Here is a 23694-nt window from a genome sequence, read left to right as displayed (position 1 = left end):
ATCTAAGAGGTTTTTAGCGCACGCGTATAGCCTGTGCTTGGGATTTTATGATTGTGTGAACATCAATCGGGCGCGTGGATGCAGAACGCACGTGAACACAATTCCCGCCGTTTTTAATCATTTTTGAGATGACAATTCAATACCTCTTCTTCCTTCAATTTAAGTGGTTTTAAGAACTATGACTTATGGCAGGTTTAATTTAGTGTCAAAAGGCAAGAAAATTTTAAAGTGAAATGTTGCTTTATAGAAGATATCTTTTGGATCAATCCCGCTAGCTCAACGAAGTTAATTATTGGTAGGCTATAGTAACGATCAGGCTGCGAAAACTATGTTGATCTGCATTAAATTATCTATAATGAATCTGGGTTCAATCTGTGGCCTTAAATAGGCCTATTTCCCAACAATGATATTGGATCTCAGCTTATGCTATTCAAAAAGTTAAAACATTAAAGCTGAGTTATAAGGGTGCGGTTTTGATTCACAGCTGCCCAAGTATTGCAAAGATCGCTTCAGTATGAATTGATTCGCTAAGCCGGTGAGTGATTGTGTATTGACCAATGAAATGAATGAATGAATTAGCGGCGATGGTAAAACTTTTTTCAAACAGGATTTATCGACAACATCAAAGTAAAAAAAATTGTACAATATTATATATTTCCGAAATTATTATTATCATCATTGGAAGAACGAACATTATGGAAATTATATCATAAGTTTTCCGCATTAGTTTCCAGCACGAGACGCCAAAAGCGAAAAAGAACTAGGAGCTAACCGAACTAGACAAAAATTATCTTTGAGCCTTATGTTTTATTTGAAGGTTTTTCAAAGTGGTTTTTAGAATGTGGATAGCCCGCTTCGAAAGCCGCATTTTCCATAACAATATAAACGCAGCTTCTTATGTTGGATGCTATTGTGAAGTTCCTGTGAAAGACTACGCCAAATATTATTACTATAGAAATTCATGCAGAGAGATTTGAAAAAATCCTTCACAAACATAAACCCACGCAAGTTAAATAGTCGTAGTGCTAATGCAGTCCAAGCTTTATCTTATTGAAAGCCAATAATTTAAGAATAAAACGTTTATAGCAGGCCTGTACATTAAGGTTATGGGAAGCGAGGTGATGATAACTCGCGAGCAATTAGCGCGTCTCCCTTACAAAAAATAACAAAAGTTTGGAGAAATGATCGATGAAATATTCAAACTTTTGTGTGTCTTTGTGTTTTATCTATACCATTCTGCACCCGGCGATTGTAATTTATATTTCTGTGTAGATCTATAAGTTTTTTAGAATTATGTTTTGGTGAGTGGGTGCTTGGAATCCCGATAAACTTGGAACATCTTTTGCTCTGGTCATGAAGGAAGAGCGAAAATAGACCACATAGACGACATTCATTTTACAGTGAGCACACTCGAACCGTGAACACTTCGAGTTTTTGTCACTTTAAAAAGATGCTGTAAATCATCCCTTGAGCCAATCAATTGGAAATAAGATTTATTATGATCATTCGTAATAGAGAAAGAGAGAACTGACAATGAAATGAAACTTGGTGCTAATATTTTTGATGAAAAAACAACTTATGAGTGGATTTTCATGGTCTTCTTAAGAAGATTTTTAAAAGGTCTTTTTCCCTCAGTTTTTCGTGAAGAAGTAATCATGATTTTCGGGTATCTATGTGCTGCAAATTGCAAAAGATAGTCGTGACCAAAACAGTTTCCCATCGAAACTGCGGGGATTAGACTTGTCAACTTTAAAATGGTTTTCCACAATGCACCAGATCTACAACTTATCTTTAAATTTTCCCCCTTGAAGTAAATTTTATTAGAATGCAAACTGATCTATCATTACCAAAAATTTTTGAATTATCTCCAGTAAACTGAACTGGATTAGTTACACATAAATGTCTGCGGAAAATTCAAATAAGAGCATGCACAACGCACATCGAATCATACTGGTGCATAAGGACGCACACTCTAGGCCAGGGTCGTGGCCCAAGAAAATTAATCTGTTCCAGACTCTTAGTTCATCAAATCAAAAAATCCTACAACACTTCATCCTTTTAGTTAATCTAAAGTTTTGTCGTCTACTTAATACCACGGGATAATTTTCCCGGTTTTATGATTTATTTAGTACGTTTGGGCCAATGTTTTGATCTCGTGAAAAAAAACACTACAATGGGATTGTTTTCAATCCAAACATCTCCTTCCCAAGGTGAACTTTTTTTGCTATCAGCATTCGCAAATTAATGCCAACAGCTTGATATAAATATTATACCTTATTTGACTATGTAGTCTTCAGGGGTTTATACCAATTTTGGTAAAAATCTGGAGGGGATTGCAGTATTTTTTCGACTAAACAAATATATCTCTCGCTAAATAACATGAACGACAGCTGAAAAAAATATGCAAATTTATCACTCGTCGGATTTCATATGATTTAGCGGCTATTTTTGCGACAGCTAAATTATAAAATTTATTTTTCTTACAGAAAAATGGTTTATTTAACCTCGACGAAACGTCTTACTCAAGAACCCTTTTCCTTTTTCGATGTTTCCCCTACGGAGAAAGATAAAACCCTAAAAATAAGCCCTTAAAAAGAATAGAGAAAAAGCGATAATTGCCAACAGCTTTTCTTGGCAAATTGAAGTATGAATTTACTTGAATGATGAATGAATGGCCCTGGATTCTATATTGTTGTTAACAGTCTAAGGTTGTCCATCAAAGCTGCAAGATTTTTAAAAAAGTGGCTGGAATATTGGGTAAATATATCATAACTCGATCGTGTTCGTTCAAGCGATATTCACTCACAAACTCGGTTGTTTTCGACTCTGAATTCATCATTTTTCGACATCATCAATTTCAAAAATATTTCGATAAAAAATTATGATATCAAAACGAGCATAGACATTTCTTGTTGTCCTGTATCATCTTAAGTTATTATGTGAAGAGGAAAAAAAACAACTTTATTACTGGTACCGGGGTTGTGTTCGGCGACACTAAACATTCACTGTTGCCTAAATTATAGTAATAGATTGGTGATTATATTTCCTTGTATTGCCAGTGTAAGTGAACCAAATGTCATTGATAAAATCACAGTCAAAACTCTTGCTTTCTAACATTTTAAAAATAAAATGTGAGGTTTTAGAGAGACCTTTAGTTATGTAAGACAGTTTGGAAAATGAATAGAAAGTATTAGGGAGTGTGAAGCTTTACGTGACTGAAATAATAAAGAGTCGTCTTTGGTACGCTATTTGCCATTTTTAATCCTTTTCAGGAATAAAATTCTATCTTCCGGCCTAGTTCTTTATCTTAAATTATAATGATCCGTGGATTTTGGTTTCGAAGTAAGGGCTTTTAGCACAGCTTCGCTGCTGTTTTGGCTGCAATATATGATATATCATTTTGTATTTCATTTGTAATGTGTCAAGAAAATGTTGGGCGAAAAGAGAGTTTTCTCTTAACGTCAAGAAAGAATCCATCAGTACTTACGAGCCAAGGTTTTTCCTCATCATGGAGGGACTGGCGTTTTGAAATCTTTCAGCAGCAAGATAAACTCTCCATATTTTGCCTTTACATGGTAAACAGCACAAAATTACTTTATGTTTCCCAGGGAACAAGTTTTCGTCTACCGCGGTGATGTCTTTCTTCACGTGGCTCCAAATCGTTCAAACTGATCGCGGGCTCCTACACGTGTAGTCAATTCAAGAATTTTCAAGCTATACGCTTGCAGACGACAGAAGTTTCGAAGTAGTTTCGATTCGCGCCAATTTCGTGCTGGAATTCCAACGAACGATCTCGATATTCAGCAACTGATTCCAAGATGGTGGAATACTATTTACAAAACTTTCAAAGTCCGGCTATTGTTTTGACCATGTGGCCGATAGCGAATTTGATCACAAACAATGGGTTCCACCTGACCCATTGGAAGGGTGAACGATAGGTGAAGTATTGACCAATATATTATGTACCGAAGGTTCAAATAGACGCACTCCCACAAGCCTGATTCCCGCCCCCAGCCTTACTAGTAAGTCACATTCTATCAACCGGAGGCGATGTTCGTCGAGAGAGCTGTCAAACAATTTTATCGCTTTCTCGAGAAAGTAAACCCGAAAAATAACTCCATAGGTTGTTGACAAGCGTACAAAAAGCCTAATTGTGAGAGCTAAAAGATCCTGCAGGGTGTTAAAGAATGGGCAACAGTTTTGAAGTACGCCAGTCGTAATCGTGTTTACAAGCTATTGAATATTCGTCAGTGATGTGTAAACACTGAATTGATCCAATGCTATTGATTATGGCTAAGTACCATGTGCCTAATAAAAAAAAGAAGAACCAAGGATACCGGAAAAGTCAATCTAATGACGTTTGTTTTGGTTCATTTGCATCGGAGCTGAATATTTGAGGCAGCAAATGAGCAATCAGGCAACGCCATAGAGTGAAGGCATTTGTGAAGCAATCCAACACTGATCTAACAGCGGGAATGTGTTATTTAATAAGCATGAATATTGCTATTCGCAGTACGAAATATGTATTAAAGAAAGGATGGTATAGGGTTTTAAATGGTGAATGTCATAGCAATTAGTTTGTCACGCTTCCTTCAAGGTCAAAGTGAAGTTTTCAGAACGCAAACACAGCCGCGTGGCCGAGCTCATTTCCGCGGTTTTCAAATCTCGCAATCATCATGCTCGACTATCACTTTGGATTAACTTTAAAATTAGTACAAAATTAAGCCATAAGAATGCAAATCATGTAAAACATAGTAGCAAATATACGCGAAATCATCTTTCAAGTTATTAATAGCCTTAATGGACTCATGTAAAAGAGTAACATGTCTGGAAGTCGCCCAATTGTCATCCAAAAACATCCACCACACTGAGTCTACAACAATGGAATTCACTCCCTCATGCTTTGAACTTACTTCCAAAAAGAAACTTTGAAATACTACACCAACTACTTTTGTAATTTTGAGTCTATTCAGCAGCAGAACCGCAGTCATAATTTTGAAGTAAACAAGATAATTTTTGGAAGCTTGTTGAGTTAAAAAATGAATTAATTTTTCGCGGTAGAATCTAATAATCTTAGACTTTGTTCTGAAGGTTTAGTGGCTTTTGTTTAGCTTTGAATACAGTGTCAATGATTCGTTTCTTCCACCTGGAGCGTAAATGATATATAGATTTTGAACGCCCGTCTTAAAAGTAGAATCTTTAAAATTCATAGGCTAATTGTGAGTAATTTTAACAACATTGAAAAGGAAAAGAGATCGAATAAATAGATAAAATCTAGTTCCGAAATTCAAGTTAACTTGATGAAAATCTTTTATAAAATGACTTTTATAAATTAGTGTCCGATTTTAAAAGTATGCAACAAAGGATGGCTATGAATTCCAATACTAATGCATACAGCAAACCATGTTTGTGATGTAAAAGTTGACCAGCCATGCAGCATATCTGGATCATGCAAGTTGCAAAATACACAAAAGTACAATTTTACATGTCTTGATGCTTGTTAAGAACGAGTAAAGAAAATGTTTAAGTGTGTCCAAACATAGAAAAGAAAATTCCCAAGAAGTGAATCAGTGAATGAATTCTTGCCTAACTTAAAACCTGGCACAAAATTGTAGATTTTTAATATTATATTTTATTAACGACGACGACAACAACAACAATCACAAAAGTTGCAAAAGTAGAGAGCAAAAGCAAGAGAGGAATGACCAACTTGTAGATACTATGAAAAATATAAAACAAAAACAACAACGGCAATTGTCAATCAATTTTTTAAAAAAGTAAAGAGTTAACCGCGGTGAAAAGCTTTCACCATCCAACTACGATAATTTTTTAATTATTTATGCCGGTAATAATTTAAATTCCACTAATTTTAACATTGAATTATAGAAATATTTCTTTAAAAAAATTCAGTACACAGCCGTAGACTACGCCAGCTGGGGGCTATTTTCAGTCATCTCTTCCCTAATAAACATTTGCATTTACTTTCTAGTAAGCTTTTTTATAATTACGACTCTTTTTGCAAAACTTCAAGCGGTTGCCATGACGAGAGAACGTTCTAGCAACAGGACTGACAGTGCTGATAGGCTTCGATTTTATATGCTTGGTTGTAGTAGGATAAAACATATCTTTTGTTGAAGAATGTTAACAGCAAAACAGGAACGCTGAACGACAACAAAGACAACAACTGGCAGCAACAACAACAACACTCAGTGGCAATTTGCTGAAAGTCTTAAAAATTACCGGTTTGACAAATAGGCGAAGTATAAGGCAACTTTTTGAATTTCTGAACCGTTTGCCGACTGATTTCTCGTTGTTTTCGAAAGATTTCGAGACGTTTCGTTGGTCAGATTCATACCTAAAAAAAGCTAAAGTGTTTTAGTTGCATATACTTGAGCGACTACCTATAAGCCATTAAACTTCGTTGGCTGCACTATCTCAATAAGTGAAAGAAAAAGATGAATTGAAAGAGAGAAGAATAGAAATGCTAGAGTATAATCTTATTTAAGAATTGCAGGAGCTGGGCTTTGTATCTGAACAAAGATTATTCCTTAAATCAGTGGGGTTTTTTGATAAGACATCCTAGGGATCGTGGAGCCCATTATGTTTTAAATTGTTTTCTGTTATAAGTCATAATTCCTCTTTCTCCAAGACATCGCCTTCATAAACGAACAAGGACTTTACTAAGCACTAGGGGGCATTTTTATGATAGATTTGCAGTCTGACAAGTTTTATTGACTGAATAAATTTTAATCGACTATAAGCACAACATCCACAAACTATCTCAGCTATTTTCAAACTAGGGCATCCTTAAAATAAAGTTAAAAATACACCAAAAATAACTCAAAGACACTCATAATTTATATATTTTGTTCAAACTTTAGAAAATTAGGACCAACTCTTACTACGAAAACTCAAGTAGAGACGGAAAGAAATAAATTGATAGTATTTTCGACTTTTCGGTGCGGTTTAGTACTGCAAAATTCTGGTACTACATCTGGAAGATCATTTGTGCATATTTTCAAAAGAAATGTTTACGTTTCTGCACAAGTTGTCTTGAGTCCAGTTTGATAAATTAAAGATTAATTCTCATTTGACTCTTCCTCTAGGGTCTTTTTCTGCACAAAATCCTCGTTAGTTTCAAAAATAATCAATCATTTTTATGTTAAAGACGATAAAGACAGATTTTCTTCATCTCTGTCTAAGGTTTGATATAACGCCATCCATTCAAAATGAGGAAAGGCGTCTTGAAAAACACCCAGTAATATTTTTAAAAAAACTGTGTTAATTGAGTAAAATATAAAAACCTAGTCCTAAAAAAATGTTGAATGAACTTTCTTAAGGTGCTAATAAAATCGATAGAATTTATTCGTTATAAATGGTGCATCAAAATTTTGGGCAAATTTATATCTTACATGCATGCATCCTTGGTCGATATAGAGCTTTATTTCTAAATAAAGGTGGATGTAACCCGCAAACGTCTGCAAACTAGAAATACAGACTTCGTAAAACATTATGTAACAGTGTTTTTGCATTTTTAATACTATCGATCTACAGTACCGGTTTGTCGTCTAGCTTTTATAATATGTATGGCTTATAAGTTTACTAAGCACGGCTTATACTTCATTAACGAGTATTGAATCATTAGTATTTTTAAGGGATTTTCTTGCGGATTTTATTTTAAAATATATTATATATTTTTCCGTTTCGATGCATCTTAAAGTATTTTGTCTTCTTGCAAACGCCAACAAATAGATAAAGGAGTATATATTATAGCTCTTGCTACGTCTTTCTAAGTCATTCGAAAAAATCTTGGCAATAACCCAAGTATGATTTGCGCAGTTACATAAAATTCACTTTGCAAGAAACATGATTAAATTGCAAATTTTTTGCTTGCACGGTGTTTTGCTTTTTTGTTTGTGCGAAAAAACATCTGATTTCGAATTTACACCTTAATAATGTGCACATCAAAGGGTAAAAGTTAGAAAAAATACTACAATTTATAAGCATAAAGAAACCCTAAGAAATATATAATTTCCGATATTTAGAGAAATCATTTCCAAAAAAGTATAATCCCAGGTTAAATCCGTCGGCCTTGTTTTTGCAACACTAGAATATGTAAATTGGAATTGATGTTTTTGGAAAATTTAAAATTTTTTGTTATTATTACTTTTCATTCGGTCTTTGAAAAGTTTGTTTTAACGTTGTGGTGATTCGTTTACAATACAATCTCCCCCACATGACTTTACTGGGGAAAAAACTTCGGAGCAATAAATAATACTACGCATTTATATATTCTACTTTTGAATGAGAGAGTAAATAAGTCCTAATCATATCATAGTCGATACTATTGTTTCGTATCTAATTGACAAGTGAAAGTGATACGTTAAATCTAACAAACGTTACCCTCACTATATCTTACGAGCCGGCTCCATGCATTGTAAGTAAAGGTTCTAGTCTCGCTTACCTGCAAGATGCTATCAGCAAACGTCTGCAGCCTACAATTGTCCAAGTTCATGTGTCATTAATATCCAAAATTCGAGGTAAAATCGCCACAACATTTCCAAGGAACTTCCTCTTGCATTGCCTTCCAAATTCTAAATAATGAAATCTTCCTGGGCTTAAATCACGATTTTCTGTCACTCTTTTTTCGTTCGTGACACGGACCTCTGACTAGCATCAGTCTCACAACAGGTGGATCCGTTGTGTACATTAAAAAACAAACTGTTTTTCGTCTTGCGGGATTGGTTAACCAGAACAGATAACCTAGACCTTCAACGACATTTCCCAGAATTCTTCGAGAAGCGAGAATTTACACATGCACTAAAATTAGAAGACTGGAACGAACTGAGTGTACGCTCTCATCTACTGAGCTCGGTATGCTGTCAGTGTGAGACTCAAGTATGCATCAAAAATTTAAGCTATACATCAAATCATTAAGCTTTAAATTTTGACTTTTTTCTGGAATATGTGACACCCACTTGTTTTAATAAAAATTGAAAAAGAAAGAAAGAAAGAAAAAAAAAAAAAGAAAGAAAGGAAAACGCGAAGGGAGTGGAGCAAGGAAAAAATTTTTTTTTTCTTAAAAGAAAGGATGACGAAGCCATTTTTAGAAACAGGAAAAACGGATAAAAGGAGTATGGAAATTTTTCAAAAATGATATTCTGTTACTATAGAAACCAATATAAACCCAAACGACTTAAATTTAAGAAAACTTCCATTTAAATTTTTAAGCAGCCTGCATTTGCCAAACATTTTACAAAATATATTCAATATACTGTTGAGTTTTTTCGCTTCTTTTTACAGAAATTGGAATTGCTTTAGAATTGTTTTTCAAAACCGGACTAAAAACTTATTTTTTGAGGATAAAAATACTATATTCTATGGCGTTCGATCTTTTCTAGTTAACTTTATGATGATGAGTATATTATACATCACCCAAGTGTCATTTTCAATTAGCTCTTCAAACTAACGAGGAAAGCTGAATTTTTCCCACGATTTGTTATTCTGGATTTGAATAAAAACCGATTAATCAGAGAAACTGCCAGTCCCCTAGGGATTCTGCACATCTAAGATGGCGGTCCTCCTGATACCCAATAGGCATCTATCAGTATCACTAATGCAAACATCACTCCCTGGAGTAATTTTTCATACAAGACACTCCAATGTAGACCCATATTTCGCAATCATCCTTTCCTCACGAAAACACACCTGTAAATTCTACCTTCATGAACACAAAACTCACCGATATTTTAACCTTCATCTGAATTCAGCCTAAGGACAGCTTTGCTTTCACAGCGCGAAATCTTGAGAAGATTAAAACACATTGGTTGTTTAGACCATTCAGTCTCAGGTGATTCACTCGTTTGAGTCGTTGAGCCAAGCTTTTAGCGTAAAGCCGTGTGGGCCGTGTGGGCGATCAAGGCGATGATTACAAAATAATGTTTCTTGTCTACATGGTAACAGTCAACGGCAGGGATCTTGGAGACAAAATATATTAGATCAACGAGAGCTCAACGAATCAGGTTGAAGGATCTAAGGGCTTGAATAACTTCAGGCGGGTGGATACTGAATTTTACTGAGAAATTGTAGAGTAGAATATTTTAGGAGGCATGCACGTGGAAGCAAACCCGGAGAATTTTTAGCTCAACAGTCAACCAGCAATACTGCTGTGTTCAAAACCAACTTGTCTTCTCATGACGTCACTGGCTCCTTTTCTATATGTTTTAAGGGTATTTAGCTGCAGGTCAGGCTATTTTCATATTCAGAGAAGCCACTGGCATCCAGCCATTTCGAGGTGCTTAAAACTGAGCCTGTGGCAATGGAGGGGGAGAACATTTTTATGACGAACTTAAAGTACATGAAATTCAAGTTCAAAGGTATCTTGGACTACAGATCGTTTATTCAGCGTACACAGTGGAATACATATGTATATGACATGTATAGGCTTCAGTGTCAAATTCCTGAAGAATCTTGAACTAAATTCAATAGATGTTTACGGCTATTATACTTGGCTAATTTACTAATCTAAATTAGAATCACCTGCCAACGTGTTAGGAAAAGGCCAACGCCCAATGACCAATAGGATTATCAAGGCTTACAACAATTGAAACGTCTTAACGGGTGGCTGTGATAGCGCTAGTGTGTCTAGTACACCTAAGAGGTTTCAAAATGCTAAGCCAGAAATGGATCGATTAGTAGAAGATTCAATTATTCACGACTGACGTTGCCTCATGAATCTATAAACCAACAAAGAACTCTAAATATAGATACTCTCAGTTTACATTTGGATGCATAGATGAATCACAGACTACGTGACCTAGCTCACTACGGTATAACTACATGAAAACATTATATTATACATGGATAAATGTATAGATGACATTTTAAGGCGGGTTAGGTATTCATAGACAGCGTCTATGTTGACGCCTTAATTTCAGTGGATGGCCAAGATATGTATCAATAATCCTAAATTATTTATTTGACATTGCGAAATAGCCGGCATATAGCACACTGATCTAATGATAAAGCATTCGCATATATTCTTGTAATGACTAATGTTCCTAATTGCTTGTATAGATGTGTATCAGTACGATTATAAAATAGGCCAATGGCAGTTACGACGGGCCCGAAACTGTTCGCTTTGGCGGCAGGAGGAATGAAAACCGGAGACTCCGGAGGAAAAACCCTTGAAGCATGCAAATGAAAAATACATAAACATTTAACTATTCGCATACGATGGAGGTTCTGATAAGTGTTCAAGTCTCGCCCAAAAAGGAAGAAAAAGCCTCACAATTTGGTAGGGTAACTAGAATTACACAGAGTAATCCTCATCTAGGCCCTTCCTAGATCGAATTAGAATTTAGAAGTTGATTTGATGAGGGAGGGATGGAGGGAGGAAAACCGGAGAACCCGGAGAAAAACCCTCGAAGCATACTAGGGGAGAACCAACAATTTCTTCTCACATACGACGAGTCCGAGGAAAGAACCCGGGTCGCATTAGTGAGCGGCGATCGCTGTCACCGCTACGCCACCCATGCTTCCCTATAAAGAGGCAGCATAATGGGACACATTCCGTGCTAAAGTCATATCACTTGCACCCTTGGCTCCAGAGGTTCTATTTCGCTTCCTGTGGTTGTAATGAGCGAGAACAGCAAACGCTACAGAGAGAATAAATAACCTCTGGACCCCAGGGTATAACACTTGCTTCCAGGCGATTATGATTTGAATACCGGTGTCAAACATGGGTTAGTATGGCGTCAGTGCACCAGCTAGCTTAGCAGATGTGGCGTCTGAGCCCCAGGTCTTTGCCAACGTTGCTTTATATCATTAAAACTATCTTGCAATCATTTCCCTAAAAAATTTGGAAGTTAGGTCTTCTTTGGAGTAAACTCAAGAAGCAAATTGTAATTTAACGTGTTTGGTTTTGCGGAGGGAGGAAAACAAGAGAAAAAAACCCTTGAATCAAGGGAAAGACCTAACAAATATGATGCAACCCTTCTTTTATATTTGCTTTATTTTTCTTTGCAAAAAAAAAAAAAAAAGAATTTTCTTAGCTCAAACACAAGCAGTAGTTTGCGTAAGCCATTCTGAGGTCGAGGAAAAACTGGGTCGAGTTGGCATTACAGTGCATTGTGGGACTGTTTTAGAGGACACATTTTCAAAATGGTCAACAACAGTTCCACAATGCACTGCAATGCAAACTTGACCTATTCCCCTCAACGTCAGAATGGCTAATAGCGCACCACACCTTCTGATGATAGGGTATAATATACGTTGTGTGTTTCAAACCTGACCAATTAAAAAGAGTGTTTTATTCCAATCAGAAAATACGAATCATCGAGTTGTTTTAAACGCATAGCACCCAAAAGAGGTCATTTCTGTTGAAGTTTATAACAGCAAAATTAAAGAAACGTAGGATCCGTAAATGCAAAAAGAATAAACATCTATCTCGTACGAAGGGTGGTGAGCGCTTTACGACGGATAAATCCTTATCCAATGCGGATAAGTCGATGCTGTTATCCAATAAATTTTTCCACTGGATAAGATTTATCTGTTCAATAGTGCTATCCACCCTTCGTACAACTTGGCCCCGTTTAATTAGATATTTTTAGAGTACCTGGTACGTCATAGCCGCCATGTTGGTTGACATAACTTCTCTCGTTAGGACAACCAACATGGCGGCTGTTTCATCGTTATGAGGAATAAAGAATCAAATCTCCAGGAATAAAGAATGAACCTGATTTTTTTATGACGATTCTGGTTACAACTCGCTATTCAGTATTAAAAGTAGCAGGTACACCACTTCTTGAATTAGTCTACACTACCTGTTTCAAAAAACGTTGTCGGTCCGAAATCTGGAATCTGAGACTATCTGAAAATGTAATATATGCAATGCCGAACAACTTTGCTTCCTTTTATATTGGAATACGAATCATGATTTTTTAGTTAGGAATGTGATTTTTTCGCATTTTATATATTCCGTTTAGTCTCAGATCGCCCACAGTTCCAGATCTCCGACGACGTTTTTTGAAATAGGTGTGTAATATGTAATAAACTGTAAGCTAAAAAGCTGGAATAAACTGTAAGCTAATAAACCGTAAACTAAAAGCTGGAATACTAATTTTTTTCATTATTTCCGAGTGGAGCCCTCCATGAAAAAATTGATTCGGGTCTAGTGACTTGAGACAATGTTATACATGCACATTACGTGAATGAAACTCCCCGTCGTTAAAGACGTGATTTATCACCTTAATTTAATACCGTAAAAAGTTTCTAAATTTACTGATCACCTTCAGGGTTAATTTTGTTGGACTTAAAGTGCTCATAAATCAAGCTAGTTTTCAGAAATAAGCAGTTTATTAATTGTAATTTGATCGATTGGAAATTACATTTTGGTTAATCGGTCTTCCTTGTGTCTTCATTGGATCAAATTTTATATATAGACCGGGTTACCGTCGCTAGAAATGCTGGTTTTCATTCATTCCCTAGAGAACGAAATAATAAAAGACACGGCGGCCATGTTGGATGATATAACAAAAGAAACTAATCACGAATCTTTTGTTAAATTCATCCAACATGGCGGCTGTGAAAACCATCGATAGGTGCCGGAAAATGACCCTAGTGATCCTTGGAAATGTTTGGAGGCGCGAAGATTCACCGAAGATGATATAATAAACCTTGTATGTTTGATTAGCCAAGATCGAATATTACATACATCACGTAAAGATGACGTCACCGAGTATCGTCCAATCAACCATCTCTCCGCTCAAGGAGTGAAACCAAAGAAATGCCCTATCCTTTAAGATAAAGACCCTTATTAAAGTATTCTTCCAAAACATTGGACCATCGTGCTAAAAAAATACGTACGGGTGTTCTTATCTTATAATCGGGGCCAAGACCACTCTAAAGTCATGTAATGGATATACTATTCTTCGATTGCACGTTACGTCATCGCGGCCATGTTGGTGCCATTTAACAAAAGATTTCTCATTAGCACCCATTGTTAACGGCACCACAATAGCCGCCATGCTTATGTCTTTTGACTCTCTTGGGAATGCTTGCAATCCATCAATATACAAAAGTTCTATATCGGATGCTGAGATGTATGAGTTAATTGTAACCTAAACGGTGTATATTGAATATCTATAAATTAACTTATTGTCATTTGCCAAACATTTAGTCGTTAATTATTTTAAACAATACATACTGAGAATTGCTAAAAATATCTTTCCTTCCAGATGCGTACTTGGGCTTAAGCTATTGAAAAAGGTTGCCGGAATACTCTGTAGTACTGCTTATTGAAAACATATAAAGTCAATGTCATTATAGTTGTCCACCGAAAAAAGACACACATTTACAGATTTAGTCAGAATAAAGAAAAGGTATTCTGTATTTCAACCTAGCTTTAGATTTTTAAAAAAATTGTGTATAATCTAACTCGAAGAATGGAGCTCCAGACAAACCCTTTAAAACAGATGATTCAATATGTAAAATCCACGATAAAGTAGCTCATTCAATTAAGGTTAAGTAGAGTTAAGTGCCGCTATCTATCATCTTATAAAACTCAGTGTTGCCATGCCAACGAGATAAACAACAGACAAGTAGATAGTACTCGCAAGCACATGTCAGTCTGCCATAACCCGGCAAGAATAATGAAGCAAGAAAAAAATTAACGAAATGACACTAACGAGACTAATTCTGACAAAAATGACCAACATTTCATGTTTCCTGAAGATATTGGGGTCCCTGTGTTGACATCAAAGCGAGGCCTTTGCCGCGTGCGCCTGTCGGTCAAACCCATTTTTTCATTTTCAGAAAGTAAATCTTTAGCCAGTTTTTAAGTGTTTTTTCGGCCTTTCTTTGGAAATTTGCATAGCTATGATGAATATGGCGATAAAAAATATTAATTATATTAAACAACCTTTTTTTTAGTCTATTTGAACATAAAATTTTGTATGTGCTCTATTTAGGCACAGACAAAACGGCAAACCCCCGAAGATATGGCGCCAATGGGTGCCCAAGTATGATTATCCTTTGCTTTCTTCCTCACTTTGTTTGCTCGTTGTTATCGATGAACTTGCCGTGATACGTGTGTGTGTGTGGGAGGAGGGAGCACTTAAAGTCATGGATGTAGTTTCACTCTCTCAGGCGATTGAACATTTTCAATCTTCGAGTGGACGTACGAAAATACAGAACAGTTTTTGGGAAAAACACTTAAAATTAGTCAAAAAATAGTCTTGATCAAAGTAACTTTTGATAAACGATTAAATGTAAAGACCAGCGTAAGAAGACTACTTGTCGTTGTCATGGGGACGACATCTTCAATGAATTGAATAAAAATGAGGATGCAAAGTACATAGCAAAGTACATTGATGCGTAACTATGTCAAACAAAAACTTTGTTTTTTTAAAGTTGTTCTTTAATAAATCGAAGTGTCAGCATCATTATTAACTGAAGTAAAGCATTATCAATAATTTACAATGTTACTCTCCTTTCGATGAGAAAAATAAGAGCAAAGACATCCAGAATTTTTATCATATATTCTTTTCTATCATCGCTTTTCCTATTGCTTACTATCAATCACGTGACTTTTTGGAGTTGACTGGGGGGCAAACAAGCGGTTGACTGGGGGGCAACTAGCGGATGCTAAGTCAAAACATATCAAAATAAGTCCTCAAAATATCGTATTTGACTATTTTCACGACATCAAACCAGAAAACAAGAGATCAAAACAACCTCCAGGATTCTACAAGCCATCAAAAAAGAGCTATTACCGGAAGTGACGTCTATTGATAGCAACCTATTCCTTGTTTTTATTGGTTTTATTTATACACTAGACACTAGACGTTTCTAGACAAAAATTTTTTTTACGAAGCCTCAACACGTGATACGGTTTATACCGTTAAACTTATCTCGTAACTCTACGATTTTAAAGCAAACGTGTTACAAAGCCATTCATACGGGCCTTCGGCTTTCCAGCGCTTATTCTCATTGGACGAGAAATATCTCGCATTCTGTGTGGCTCAACAGATCGTCTCATAACTACATGTATGCGACTTTTTCAATCGTTTAAACGTTTTTTGCCTACAAATATTGCTTACATATCGACAGGTTATTTAAAAACCAAAAATAAATTGCTTAAGATAAAAATATTTTGGGATGCCTGTGGCAAGCCGAGAATTTTCAACTTTTTTCCCATGCCTCACGATCGTCTAGACACAGGCTTCCCAAAAAAATTTCATTTTCGAACAGTGCTGCACAAACAAAAGTAGGTGAAGGTAAGTGCTGTTATGTCCAACAAAAATTAAATATTGCTTACATATCGACAGGTTATTTAAAAACCAAAAATAAATTGCTTAAGATAAAAATATTTTGGGATGCCTGTGGCAAGCCGAGAATTTTCACTTTTTTTCCCATGCCTCACGATCGTCTAGACACAGGCTTACCAAAAACATTTTATTTTTGAACAGTGCTGCACAAACAAAAGTAGGTGAAGGTAAGTGCTGTTATGTCCAACAAAAATTAAATATTGCTTACATATCGACAGGTTATTTAAAAACCAAAAATAAATTGCTTAAGATAAAAATATTTTGGGATGCCTGTGGCAAGCCGAGAATTTTCACTTTTTTTCCCATGCCTCACGATCGTCTAGACACAGGCTTCCCAAAAACATTTTATTTTTGAACAGTGCTGCACAAACAAAAGTAGGTGAAGGTAGGTACTGTTATGTCCAACGAAAATTTATCGCGAGTAATTTTATTCCATGTCCAATAAATTGGATACGATTTTAGTCGCAAACGACTATGGTCGCGACTCTGGTTCGACAACAACAGATTTGTTGGATGAAACTGAATCACAAGCAGAAATTTACTGAAGTGTGTTTTCATAGCTTCTCTTTTCTTTGATTTAAGTTAGTTTCGTTAGCAAGTCAGTAGAGATTTCTTTGGGTTGTTTACTTGTTGTTTCTTGTTTCATGATGGTTTCTGAAACAATGAAACAAGAAGTCATAAGATTGTACACTTTGTACCTTCGTGTAAAATGGGCCAAGAGTGCAACCACTACCCCATACTAATACAACACGAGCAGTGCAAAACATCCTACCAACAACAACAACAACTTTATCTTTACCATCAAGAGAGTATGAAGTTTATACTCTCTTGATACCATCCATTACAATTACAATTTATATAGGATATATAAGAGAAAATAAAAGGTTACGGTACCAGCTGTCTGTAATAACCATGAGGGCTTAATTAATTCAGAAAGCCAACGATTGTTGTTGGGGTAACAGTTCTCCACCCCCACCCCCTCACACCCCTCCCCCTCTCCCCCAATGAAGCCAACATCTAAGACAAACAAAAACAAACATGCAAACAAATGAATGAAAATAAACAATTTGCATAAAATGAACTTACATTTGGTTTTCCGAAGAGACCACGCCCAAAAACACCTGACCAAGATGAGCTTTGCGATTGGTTGGCTTGCTCTTGTCTGGCTTTCTCTGCTTCAAGTAGTCTTGCCTGATTTCGTTTGAAAGCAGCGACGATGTCTTCTTCATTTTTGTAAAAGTCTAGAACTGTGCGTACGTCTTCTATATTGGATGTAGCAATAGCTACAAGAACAAGAATGACAAAAATGAAAATAAACTGCTGATTTGCATGAATTTTCCTGATATATAAAGACTTCAAAACATGATAAATGTTATGACTTTATTACATCAAAGTTCAACAGATTCGTAACTGGGCTTCCTGTGGCAGTTTTTAATATCGGACTATCTGGTTTGGTAGCGGTGGCAGTCCTGACATGATTGGAGTTTGTCAGGTCTCTCCCTTTTTTTCGTTTTTATCTGTATTTTCCAGTTTTCCAACCTGAACAATACCTTACACACTTCATTCCAATTCGATTCACGAGTTAGCTGTGCCCAAACTTTGATCTCAGGGTATTGATAAGATTTGAAGGTCTAAACTAATCTTGACCTTGCAAGTCAAATTACATTGTTCACAAGGAAAAATATAACGCTGGCTTGCTGTAAAATACCTCCGACAGAAGACCCTGCTTCCAGAAGTCTTTTTGTGCACCCCCCCTCCCCACCCCTCGTTCTGGCTTTAGGTCTGGGGGGGGGCAAGCCTGCTGCTCAGCACTATGGAGGGGTAGCAAAACAACCTTTGCTCGCAAGGTACCAACACATGTTTCAGGCTAAAGTTTCATCTTGTAGCACACAAGTACTTACTTTGTAGTAAAGGAACCAAATCAAACAGAGTAGTGTCCTTCGGATCGCCTTCCCATTTCTTTAAGATTATTGCATTTCGTTCATTATACTTCGCTGCGCTTTTGTTGCAGTCGATGACTATGACCTTCTTCAAATCCCTGTTTATGCATGACAGATCCTATAAACAAAATAAACAATGGCTTAGCTTTAGTTAAGTCAGAGAGTTCACAGAGGAGTAAATAGGACAACTTACTGTGAATTGGTTAACATGAACTTCTATAAAATCTATGACATTTTTACCTTGACATGTGTACCATTAACATAATTAGTGGCGTCTCTGAACAGTCTGTACATAATCATTCCATTGGGATCGATTCCATCGATAACTGGAGAGGCACTCTAAAGATAAATGTTTGAATAAATATTGGTGGGTGGGTGAATGGGTGGGTGGTTGAGTTGATATATATATACTTATTTCAATAAAGTTATTCACCAAAAACCTAGAAAGCTGTGATTGCTGAGAATCATGGGGAAATGTTTTATATCCAACAAGTAAAGCTTTTGACACAAATTGCAGAATTGAGGACACTCAGAGGAGGTTAACTTGTAACTGGTAGAAGATATCAAGTCCATCAACAGTTATCAAGCGGTTGAAACATGTAAAATGTATCTACCCACAATCCTTGTCGGCCTCAGCTTTGTAGCTTTTCAGGTGACTAACTTTATTGAAATAAGTGTATATATATTATATGGGTGGGCAGGTGGCCAATGGGGATAAACAGATAAATGGATGGATAAACAAGAGCAATAACAAATATAGGGATGGGTTTGTTAGTTAGACAGATGGATGAATGGCATATGGAAGTGGGAATGGATGGGTAGGAGGATGGGAATACCCAACCAAAATTCATGAAATGAGATAGAAGTTCTACTTACAAATCCAACTTCATGGGTAAAAATAACAATTTCAAACAGGGGTGGCCCTAAACTGTTGAGGAAGAATTCAATGCCAGGGCGTTTGCGAAATCTCCATCCACTTTTACGCTGTAAAGAGAAAAAGCCAAGATGTAATGGTCTATACTTTCATGTTATTATTAATAAACCAAAACAACCACCACCATCATTGCCATCATTATCATCACGATTGCCATCATCATCACGATTATTGCCATCATCATCACGATTATTGCCATCATCATCACATCACCTGATCAACATTTGACATCATCATTATCATCAACAACAACTCTATCACGGCTGTCACAATCAATGCCAAGGTTATCAAAATCATTATCAAAATCAACATCGTCATCACCAACATCATCACCATCATCATCAATAATTCCATCACAACCAACAACAAAATTATCAAAATCATCACTATCAAACCCTTCCACCATCATCTTGTATCATAATGCCATAACAAAGACTTACATCATACTCTGGGTGAACAAGTGTGTCTGTCATTTCTAGTATCAGAGTATAAGGAGGTTGGATATAGGGCTCTTGTAAAGGTTCTGGTAGAAGTAGCTTACTTGATGGTTCTGCAAACATCTATTGGTTCAGATAGATTCATTAAATACATTGATTCATTACTACAAGCTTAATCCATACTTCATTAACTGTTTTAACCTATTCCTTTTTGTATTCAAGCTTGTTTACTGTTTAATCAGGCTGACTTCACTGCTATGCGCTGATCAAGAAAACAGTTTCAATAGAGAAATTGGGCAATAGACTGCCGTCAAACAAATAAACTGTTAGAGGTTTCCAAGTACTTAACATACTGTTACTCTAAAGGCCCATTTACACTAGCAAATTTTGCAGTGCGATTCTCATGTGATTATCGCCGCAACCGAGTTGAATATAATGTAAACAGTGTGCGAATCTCGCGCGATTTCACTGAGACTTGAGCGTGTTGTCGTGGTTTTAGTAAAGTACAAGGCGTAGTATTTGATGAAGTTAAAGAAAGAGTAGATATTATCTCTAGTTCCTGGTGTACTGCGGTTTAGTTATGTCTAAACTCAATATAGTTGACTTTGTCTAGCAAGTGTTGCATAACAAAATTTTTTTTCAATTTCTTTGATTTTATTAATTTCTCCAGGACTTAATCAAAGCATGAGAGCAATTTTGTTCGTTCTGGAAGTCTCAAACAAAAGATACTTCATATCTTAAAAAGTAAGATTACCTATAGGAAGAATATTTTCATCGTCTCCACCTCCATGTTTACAAAACAGTGCAAAATTCTGCCTGAGTGGGGTGGAGAGAGAAGATTTTGGTACTTTCTGTGAAAAATCACTGTGAAAATTTTGACCATGTTCGAATTTGCTGCGATTATCACGCGAGAATTGCCGCCAGAATCGCAGGCTGTTTACACAGGTAAATTTTGCATGCAACTCGGTCGCGATAATAGTTGACCAAGTTAATATATTTAAAGAAAGATACTGTACTGTTCTGTAATAGTTTTAACTAAGGATTGTTAGTTTTTACCTCATAAAAATCCCAAATCTTATCTCTTGTCCTATAAATATATTGTAAAGGCAATGATTCTGAAAATCAAAATGAACATAATTAGACCAGTAATAATTACTCATGGAATCATACAATGTCATGTTCATAAATTAGCTAGTACAATTTTTTGGTACGAGAACTTTTTTTTTTGGTAGAAACAGTAAACCTGCACTGACACAAAACAAAAGCAATTTTGTATGCACATGGGTTTTCAGTATGTGTAATATAAAGGATTCCAATGAGTTTTACTATTAAAAGAAATTATTTGTGTTTTTTGACAGAGTAAGAAATTGTGGGTTACGCTTTTGAGGGACCAAGATACTGTATACTTGATAATTACTAGGCCACATGCGGTACTGTGAACACTTCTAAAAGTTATCCCTTATGTCGATGTACAAACTCCATCTATTGAAACATCAAGGTGAAGCATCGATTTCTAATTGGTTAGCAGTAAAGAGCACAATTAAATCTTGTCAAAAAGTTGTTAAAAAGAAATCAAAAACTTGTAGAAGTGTTCATGGTATGGCGCATAGCACAGTAAAGACCATATGAAAGATTAAGCTTATACTGTTTACTTGTTCTTCTCTCATGTTACCTGGACATACTACTTACTACTGATCTAAAATAACCATGAGGGGTAATTAATCAAAACTTACCATTTTTATATGGATCCTGTGAAAAATCATAAAAAACAAAATTAGATTACTGTACATATATCATAAACTAGGACTTTTAAAAATTATAAAGAACAAAGACAGTCCTACCTGTTCTAAAGATGGATCAGGAAAACCTAGAAAGAAAAGAAAAAATTGTAAAAAATTAATAGTTGATTCAGAAAGAAATATACTTCGCTGGATGAAATGAATTGATTGGATCTTTCAGGGCTTGAAATAATGGCTAGACATCAGACAATATCCACCCAGAACTGGGATTTGTCCAGTCAAATTTTTATCTTGCTCGCTCATTTTGACTATTACAGCACAGGTAGCCCAAGCTGGCTATTAGTGCTGATTTATTGTCAAAATACAGTAAAAAATAAAGGTCTTGCCTTGTGTCTTATGTTTTCTTTTGGGTCTTTGAGAAGTTTCAAGCCATTTGCATCAATATTGAGTGAGTATCGTAGTGAAGCATCCCACGTACTTAAAATAAGGGAAGGTAGTTGTTCAGCTATCCAATGCTATCCATTTTTAAAGCAACTTTTTACCAAGGCTATCTCTTAATTCTCCTTTATTGCAACCAGCAGCCTTGCAACGGATTTTGACTGTCGTTACAAATGCCTCCCCATACCCTCCCTCTCAGTTCAACACACCTTGGTGAAACAAATAGCGGTGGCGTGTGTGAATTGAAGATAGTCCTGGTAAAAGTTGCTTTAAAAATGGATAGTGTTGAATAGCTGAACGGAGGTCAATAGTGCGAATGTATGAGGTGTCAGACTAAGGTTCTGTGAAAGAATTTCACATTTTGAGGGTTTCAACTGGCTTCAGTGTTCTACCTTCCCTTATTCTAAGTACCTGGGATACTTTTAAACTATACTTGCTCAATATTGATGCAAATGGGTTGAAACTTCACAGAGACACAAAACAAAACATAAGACGCAAGGTAGGGCCTTTACTTGCATGAATTTTTGAATCTTATTTTTTACTGTATTTTGATAATAAATCAACACTAATAGCCAGCTTGGTCTACCTATGAGTATACAGAGCATTATTTGAGCCTATAGCCTTGGTGATAGAATAGGCAATACAGCCAATTAATTGGTGCTACTAAGGTAGGGCAAATTTCAATTATATCAGTGATCATTATTATCATTAATCAACGTTAAACCGCACAAAGTTAGCAAATTCTTTCTAAAACTTAACTTACCCAGGTATGTAACGGCTGCTGTAGTCAGAGAGGCCATGCCAGCCCCAAATATTATCCATCCCCTGGCTGAAGGACCCTTTTTTTGCTTAGGTTTGACATAGTACAAGGCTTTTTGATTCTTGAGGCTGAATCTACCAGACGATAACAAGCTATTCTTGCTATATGTGAATATATGGCGATTTTGTCGATAGAGTAAATTTAATGTATTTTTGTAGAATCGTCTGCTCATCAATCGATGGACAGCCACGAGTGTGGAAGCCATCTTGAATGAATGTTATGTCATTGTGTGCTGGTCAGCGGACTAATCTAGGGGGGACTGGGTGGGGTAATAAATTTGTCGATCGGACAGCTCGATAATAATAATAATAATAATAATAATAATAATGATAATAATAATAATAATAATAGCATTTATTTTAACGCGATGAAATTACAGTTACAAACTGATGTGCTTGTGTGCCTAGATAATTAACCTGTTATAAAATACCCAAACCAATTTCCCTTGATGCTTGTCCTTAAATTAAATGTAAAATGCCTTAATTAATATAATTTTATATATCAGACCCAAAGAAAACCCAATTTCCCTAATACCCATCCCTATCACTCAAATATAGAATTAATCAAATATAATTCAATATCTCCAGCCCAAACAAAAGAAAACCCAATTTCCCTGATACCCGTCCCAAAGAAAATCCCTACAAAAATCGGACATGAATTTCAAATTCTAAAAATTTACTGTCTTCTTAAGGACATTTCATTGCTATTTCTTTTTTAAATAACCTAAAGTAATAGAAAGTGAAAAAATCATGGCATATAGCTAGGACAAGGTAGAAAATGTCACGTGAATGAGCCATACATCAGAGCCATCATTTACAAGACTGTCTCATCCAACAAGTATGTTTATACATTGTATGACCCCATGATCCCATTCTTTTATCAGTGGCATAGTGAGGTCTAGATCGTAGGGGGGCAATGTGCCATTTTCCAGCCAAATCCACAGGAATCCTGCATGAACTAATCAAATATTGGTGCTGAAAGCAAACTTTTAGGGGGCATGTGATTTCATCGGCTCTTCTTCACTAAACTTCAAGATTGTAGGTCAAAATATTGCTATT

The 23694-nt window shown here is 36.0% G+C and overlaps 2 protein-coding genes across 5 annotated transcripts in view; both read right to left on the bottom strand.

Moving 5' to 3' along the window:
• LOC116300497 (delta-like protein A) overlaps positions 1–9939 on the bottom strand; it is a 38594-nt gene extending 28655 nt beyond the window's left edge. Inside the window, exon 1 of one of the 4 annotated variants that reach the window (XM_031709397.2) lies at positions 9743–9939. The gene's annotated coding sequence lies outside the window, so the exon portion shown is untranslated. Of the gene's footprint in view, positions 1–3487; positions 3912–8464; positions 8757–9742 lie in introns of those variants that run through there. The other 3 variants (XM_031709378.2, XM_031709418.2, XM_031709385.2) reach the window with 3 other exon arrangements.
• A 5849-nt stretch (positions 9940–15788) lies between these two features.
• LOC116300590 (mitochondrial import inner membrane translocase subunit TIM50) lies at positions 15789–22836 on the bottom strand. The gene is made up of 10 exons (XM_089024327.1): positions 22580–22836; positions 21481–21506; positions 21373–21388; positions 20696–20754; positions 19643–19762; positions 19145–19252; positions 18509–18607; positions 18230–18386; positions 17415–17611; positions 15789–16982 (listed from the first exon to the last, which is right to left on the bottom strand). Exons 1-10 carry the CDS (start codon positions 22806–22808, stop codon positions 16971–16973), a joined length of 1023 nt encoding a protein of 340 aa, XP_088880453.1. The 5' UTR covers positions 22809–22836; the 3' UTR covers positions 15789–16970.
• Between the last annotated feature and the right edge of the window lie 858 nt (positions 22837–23694).

This window comes from Actinia tenebrosa, unplaced genomic scaffold (assembly GCF_029948245.1).
Source record: "Actinia tenebrosa isolate PJP-AT-01 unplaced genomic scaffold, QUT_ActTen_1.0 PGA_scaffold8__29_contigs__length_14323225, whole genome shotgun sequence".
NCBI classification, from domain to species: Eukaryota; Metazoa; Cnidaria; class Anthozoa; order Actiniaria; family Actiniidae; genus Actinia; species Actinia tenebrosa.
The sequence above is the reverse complement of the archived record's forward strand: the minus strand, read 5'-3'. Positions and strand labels throughout refer to the sequence as shown.